Here is a 7,319-nt window from a genome sequence, read left to right as displayed (position 1 = left end):
GCTATAAATTACCTGAGGCAGAATAACCCCTACTCAAATACATATAATCCGGGGTGGAAAAATCATCCTAATTTCTCTTGGAAAGATCAACAAGGTAATGTTCAGAAGCAAGGACCTCCACAACAACAACCACCTTACCAACCACAATATCAGCCGCAACAACAACATTATCAGCAACAAGTACCAAAGAAAGCGGATTGGGAGATTGCTATAGAGAAGATGGCAACTCAGAGTATGCAATTTCAGGAAGAAACCAGGAATAATCAGAAGAGCACAAATGCATCCATTAAAAATCTGGAGATTCAATTGGGTCAGATAGCACAACAGATAACAAATTCCCAAACACCAGGCGCATTACCTAGTGCAACAGTGACAAATCCGAGGGAGCACAATAATGTGAGTGCGGTTACAACAAGAAGCGGAAAATCTGTTGAAGATCTTAAGAAGAAGGATGAAGAAGAAGATAAATTGCTTGAAGTGGACCTGGAAATCTTAGAAAACAAGACACCACCTGAGGAAGAAAGTGTGATACTGCCGGTGGCACAAGAAAAGCTACCTGAACCAAAACCCATCATTAAGCTTCCATTCCCACAAAGAAACAAAAAGAAGAAGCAAGATGAGAAAATTTTTCAGAAATTCATGGAGTTGTTCAGGAAATTAGAAATCAATATTCCATTCTCTGAGGCACTCGAGCAGATGCCTATCTATGCGAAATTCATGAAAGACATCATCTCCAATAAGCGCACCACTGACGCTGACCCTGTTATACTAACTGAAACTTGTAGTGCTATTTTGCAGGGTATGAAGATTCCAGTGAAGAAGCCAGATAGAGGTTCTGTGACTATCCCGTGTACCATTGGGGATAGGTCCTTTAAAAGGGCGCTGATTGATTTGGGGGCTAGTGTTAGCCTTATGCCTTTGTCTATTTACAGGAAGCTAGGAATTGGAAATGTTCAAGATACCAGAATGACACTTCAATTTGCTGACCACTCAGTGAAGAGACCTTTTGGGGTAGTTGAGGATGTCCTGGTCAAAGTTGATAAATTTGTTTTTCCTGTTGATTTTGTAATTTTGGAAATGCCAGAAGATGAAGAGATACCTCTGATTCTGGGCAGACCTTTCTTAGAAACAGGTAGATGCATGATAGACATTGAGGGAGGTACCTTGACCCTAAAGGTATATGATGAAGAGCTCAGAATTGATGTCCGAGATACTATGAAACATAAAGAGGATATGTGTATAAACCACTCTGTGGAAGTAATTGATCAAATGGTAACTAGCACAATGCAAAGAAATTTTCCGGAATTACCGTTGGAAAGAGTTCTTAGTCTGTCGGTCAGAGAGATTGAAGAGAATGATGATGAAAAAGAAAAAGAAGTGCTTGCCATGCTGGATACACAACCCCTTTGGATGAAATCCAAACCACGCAGGTGGGAGGATCTGAGAGCTTCACCAGAATTAGAAGATGAAAAGGTGAGTAAACCAGGTATAAATTTTGAATTAAAACAATTACCTGTAAACCTTAAATATGTCTTTCTAGGATCTGGAACAAATTGTCCTGCTATTATCAGTTCTGAGCTAAATGCAATAGATGAGGAAAAGTTGATACAGGTACTAAAGAAACATAAAAGTGCTATTTGTTGGACTATTGAGGATTTAAAAGGTATTAGCCCCACAGTATGCATGCATAAGATACTGATGGAGGATAATCAGAAACCAGTAGTACAACCACAAAGAAGGTTAAACCCAGCAATGAAAGAAGTGGTAAGGAAAGAGGTTGTAAAGTTGTTGGATTCGGGAATGATTTACCCCATTTCTGACAGCTCGTGGGTAAGTCCTGTGCATGTGGTACCAAAGAAAGGAGGAACCACAGTAATTTTAAATGAAAAGAATGAACTGATCCCAACTCGCACAGTGACAGGGTGGCGAGTATGCATCGATTACAGAAGACTGAACACTGCAACAAGAAAGGATCATTTTCCTCTCCCTTTTATTGATCAAATGTTAGAAAGACTTGCAGGTCATGAGTATTATTGCTTTCTAGATGGATATTCGGGATACAATCAAATTGCTGTAGCCCCGGAAGATCAGGAAAAAACTGCATTTACATGTCCTTATGGTATTTTCGCTTACAGACGGATGCCATTTGGGCTATGCAATGCCCCAGCTACTTTTCAGAGGTGTATGGCATCTATATTCTCCGACATGCTTGAAAAGTATATGGAGGTGTTTATGGATGATTTCTCTGTGTTTGGTTCTTCTTTTGATAATTGTTTAGCTAACTTGTCTCTTGTTTTGCAAAGATGTCAGGAAACTAACCTTATTCTCAATTGGGAGAAATGTCATTTCATGGTGCAGGAAGGAATTGTGCTAGGACACAAAATTTCCCACAAAGGAATTGAAGTGGACAAAGCCAAAGTGGAGGTGATAGCTAACCTCCCACCTCCGGTGAATGAAAAAGGGATAAGGAGTTTTTTGGGTCATGCAGGTTTTTATCGCAGGTTTATCAGAGACTTCTCAAAAGTTGCCAAACCATTGACTGATTTGCTAGTCAAGGACAAGCAATTTAATTTTGATAAAAACTGCATGGTAGCTTTCGAAACTTTAAAGAGTAAGTTGACCAGTGCACCTGTTGTAATCGCCCCCGATTGGTCCTTGCCTTTCGAAATAATGTGTGATGCAAGTGACCTTGCTGTGGGGGCTGTCCTAGGACAGAGAAAGGACAAATTATTGCATGTGATTTATTATGCTAGTCATGTCCTTAACCCGACCCAAATGAATTATGCAACTACCGAAAAGGAGTTGTTGGTCGTGGTTTATGCTTTTGACAAATTTAGATCATATTTGCTTGGTTCAAAAGTCATTGTGTATACTGATCATGCTGCTTTAAAGTATTTGTTTGCTAAGCAGGAATCAAAGCCGAGACTTTTGAGATGGATCCTCCTCCTTCAGGAGTTTGATTTGGAAATCAAAGACAAAAAGGGGTGCGAGAACATGGTTGCAGACCACTTATCTCGCATGTCCCCAATCAAAGAAACTGAGGAAGAACATCCTATTCAGGACACATTCGCTGATGAGCAAATACTTGCTGTTCAGGAGATACCATGGTTTGCTGACTATGTGAACTATGTGGTAGGTGGGGTTATACCTGATGACTTTAATTCTCACCAAAAGAAAAAGTTTCTTTATGATTGCAGGTTATACCTATGGGATGATCCATTTCTCTATAAAAAGGGAGTGGATGGTTTGATCAGAAGATGTGTTCTAGAAAGAGAGCAAGCCGACATTCTGAAAGCTTGTCATAATTCGGAGTATGGTGGACACTTCAGTGGAGATAGAACTGCAGCAAAAGTCCTCCAATCGGGTTTGTATTGGCCGTCGCTATTCAAGGATGCAAATTCTATAGTCCGAGAATGTGATAGGTGCCAACGAATAGGTAACATTACAAAGCGGAATCAGATGCCGCAAAACTCCATGCTAGAAGTGGAGCTGTTTGATGTTTGGGGTATTGATTTTATGGGACCGTTTCCGCCATCATCGGGTAAGAATTACATATTGGTTGCGGTCGATTATGTGTCAAAGTGGGTAGAGGCTGTGGCATTACCAACAAATGATGCTAAAGTGGTGGTGAAGTTCTTGAGGCATAACATCTTCTCCAGGTTTGGGGTACCACGGGCTTTAATTAGTGACCAGGGTACGCATTTTATAAATAAACTCATGGAGAATCTGTTGAAGAAGTATAATGTCAAACATAAGATAGCCACACCATATCACCCCCAGACGAGTGGGCAAGTGGAAGTATCCAACCGTCAAATAAAGCAGATCTTAGAAAAGACGGTAAGTGCTTCTCGGAAAGATTGGTCAGTAAAGCTGGATGATGCATTGTGGGCATACAGGACTGCATTTAAAACACCAATAGGTATGTCCCCCTATCAACTAGTTTACGGTAAGGCTTGTCATTTACCACTCGAACTCGAGCACAGAGCCTTATGGGCCTCCAAGTTCCTTAACTGTGATCTTTTCAAAGCTGGTGACTCCCGAATTCTTCAACTTCATGAGTTGGAAGAGTTCAAGAATCAAGCTTACGAAAATGCCAAAATTTACAAAGAACAAACAAAAAAATGGCATGATCAAAAGATCCAGAAGAGGGAATTTCGGGAGGGACAACTCGTACTATTGTTTAATTCCAGGTTGAAGCTGTTCCAAGGGAAATTGAGGTCAAGATGGTCTGGACCGTTCGTCATTAACAAAGTACTTCCTCATGGAGCAATAGAGCTTAAAAATGAGAAGAATGACGACACCTTCAAAGTTAATGGTCAGAGGTTGAAACCATACAATCCCGGTGAAGGGGGACCAATTGAAACTGTTAAACTCATATGAGTATGAGGTGTTCCGTCGAGCCATGCGACGTTAAACGAAGCGCTTCTTGGGAGGCAACCCAAGGGAGGTTTGATTGGTTTTGTTATTTTATTTTTGCCGAGTCAGTTTTTTTTAAAAAGAAAAGAAGAAAAAAATAAAATAGAAAAAAAAATAAAAAATAAAAATGAAAAACTGCCATTACGCGTATGGACCTCATGATACGCGTATTGGACCATAATATTGCGCTCCTCTGGTGAAACGCGTATGATACACGTACAAGAGAATAATACGCGTATGATACGCGTAATGGACCAGGCAATATGCGTATCACATTCTGATACGTGATCTGTTACGCAAATCACTTTTTGCACTGGTTTAAGCAACGTATCATACGCGTAAGGCAGATTAATACGCGTATGGTACGCGTATGGGAGCCAGATACGCGTATTGGCTGCGTATCATACGCGTATCATTTTGTGGGCATGCTTATATAGTTTTTGTCCGTACGGACTTCATTTTCTCACTGCTTTCGTTACGTGTTTTGTGCGTATTGCTTTGATTTTTCGCTGTTTTCTTCTCTTTCACTCAGTCTACAGATCCTACAATATCTTAATCACCAGAAGAGGTCAAGATATTCCGCACCTCCTACCATGAAGAAAGATATGATCAGATCAAGAGTCGAAATGTGGTTGAAGAGAAGCATTGGATGTATCAAAATGAAACATTTCCAGAAGTCACTAATCTTCTCAAAAAGCAGAAGTTAATTTTTTTTAATGATAAAATCCAAACTGTTGCGCTGGATTTGATTTGGGAATTTTATGCAAACGCGCAACGGGTGACCTCCGATGAAGAAGACCCAACAGGGAATGAAGCTTTCGTTACATGGGTAAGAGGCAAGGTGATTAAATATTCGAAAACTATCAACAGTGTCTTGAAATGTAAATTCTATGATTCTGTTTGCCCTTTTGCTGAGTTGAAGTGTTCTGACAAAAACTACTGGCCATACAATGATATGAAAGAGTCACTGATTAGGCCAGGTCATGATTGGGCACCTACTTCAAAAATCTCTCCGGCGAAGATTATGGTTGTTGATCTAGCTCCGATTCCTAAGGCATTGGCATATTTCATTCATCATAATTTGAGCACTAATCGGAGCGGGTCAGAATTGATATCAGAGCGTGCCCTACTTCTTCATCAGATCCTACAAAAGAAGCAGGTGAATATTGGACGAATCATCGCTGCTGATATGGATGAGATTGCTCAGTCGCCAAAGAAATCATTAGGCCATGCGACTGTGATTTACCTGCTGTGCAAGAAAGCTGGTGTTCCGGATTTCTCTGATTCACTTATGTTGCGCCCGGCTGCACCGCTGAACGCCCACTGGATGAAGGAGAGGACGGTCACAGATGATCCGCCCCGACCTCTGAGGCGACCACATGACAGGGAGGGCAGCACCAGTGCTCCGCGCCAGGAGGCTCAGCCGACTGCTACAGAGACACAACCCCCTCAGCCTCCTCCGATTGATGAGAACTCTCGGGAGTACCGGATGCAGATGTCACAGTTTTGTGTTATGCAGGACTTCTGTTTTCAGTATGGACTGTCAGGGAGAGTTCTTACTCATCAGACAGATCTTTGGGAGGAGGCACAACGCTTTAGAGATAGATTCTCCGGACCGCCTCCAGCACCTCACTACGGACAGTTCACCTTTCCTTGGTGGAACCAGCCCGTTCAGATAGGGGGAGAGATTCCGCATCAGCCACCGCATCAGCCACCGCACCAGACACCACCTCAGCAGCAGCATACTCCGTCGGGCCACACAGAGACGTTGACGCCTATCTCTGCCTTCGCACGAGGGCACACTATGTTGGATCCGACAAATGAGATTGACTTTGATACCCATATGCAGGACGGTGGACTGGGTGATTGACTTTGATTATGTTATGTTTTTTGTACTTTTGGTTTTCTTTGTGTAATTTTTGTTTTTTTTTATTTATTCAGTTTTTATTTTCTTTTGCTTTGATGTAATCACCTATTATGGGTTGTCTTAATCTAATGAATTTGATTTTGTTTACCTCCAGTTTCCTGTTTATTTCGTTAGATATGTGACTATGTCTGACTATTGGTTATCTTGATCACTTACACCAAATACTTGGGCGTCCTCTCTTTCAGTCCCCTGACTGTAGATACTGTTGTTTATGATTGGACGCACTGGTTAAGATTAACATCAGAACCACGAGTATGAGCTTTAAACTCAGAGGTATGATAGAACAAGTCAGCTTAACCCGTCCTGGTGAGATCCGAAAAAGCCAAACACTTATCATCATATGAGAGATATCAGGTATGTCTTTATCAATCTTGGTTTGCGTATGTTCTTTTGTTATTATTAGCTGTACGACTACACACACTGAGGCATGTTTTTGTTTATCACCTAGAGCCTTTCTAGCCATCCCATTATTATTATTATCCATTGTTTCACCCTGTTGAGCCTGTTAATCATTTATTTTTGCTATACCCGTTTTTTCTCAGCCCATGACCTTGTAACTATCCTAACCTGTTCAGAGTATGTGAGGATTGATTTCATCTCTACGGTTCTATCTAAGTTTGGGGTTGCTGTTGGAATAGCAACCTTTAAGTTTGGGGTAGCTTTGCAGTAAGTGAATAGTAAGTGAATGTAGAAAAAAAAAAGAAAAAAGAAAAAAAAAAGAAAAAAAAAAAGAAAAAAAAGAAAAACAACAACAACATGAAAAGAAAGAAAGAGAAAAGCGAAAAACAATAAGAATAGCTTTTGAAAAATGCTACATTCACTATAGAAAAAAAGGAAAAGAGGATTACAAAACCCTACAGGAATAATAGGAAAGAAACGTAGTGAGAGAATGATTTCATGTACTCTGAACCAAAAACCTTTGTTCAAATTTCATACCCTACCTAAACCAAAGCCCCGTTACAACCCAAAAGACCAA

At 40.7% G+C, this 7,319-nt stretch overlaps 1 protein-coding gene across 1 annotated transcript; it reads left to right on the top strand.

Moving 5' to 3' along the window:
* The first annotated feature begins 1,215 nt into the window (after positions 1 to 1,215).
* Positions 1,216 to 6,286, top strand: LOC127135898 (uncharacterized). The gene is made up of 5 exons (XM_051062523.1): positions 1,216 to 1,327; positions 1,541 to 1,611; positions 1,711 to 3,279; positions 3,781 to 4,315; positions 4,980 to 6,286. Exons 1-5 carry the CDS (start codon positions 1,216 to 1,218, stop codon positions 6,284 to 6,286), a joined length of 3,594 nt encoding a protein of 1,197 aa, XP_050918480.1.
* Positions 6,287 to 7,319: the final 1,033 nt, after the last annotated feature.

The sequence above is a fragment of the Lathyrus oleraceus genome, chromosome 4 (genome assembly GCF_024323335.1).
Source record: "Lathyrus oleraceus cultivar Zhongwan6 chromosome 4, CAAS_Psat_ZW6_1.0, whole genome shotgun sequence".
NCBI lineage: Eukaryota > Viridiplantae > Streptophyta > Magnoliopsida > Fabales > Fabaceae > Lathyrus > Lathyrus oleraceus.
The sequence above is the reverse complement of the archived record's forward strand: the minus strand, read 5'-3'. Positions and strand labels throughout refer to the sequence as shown.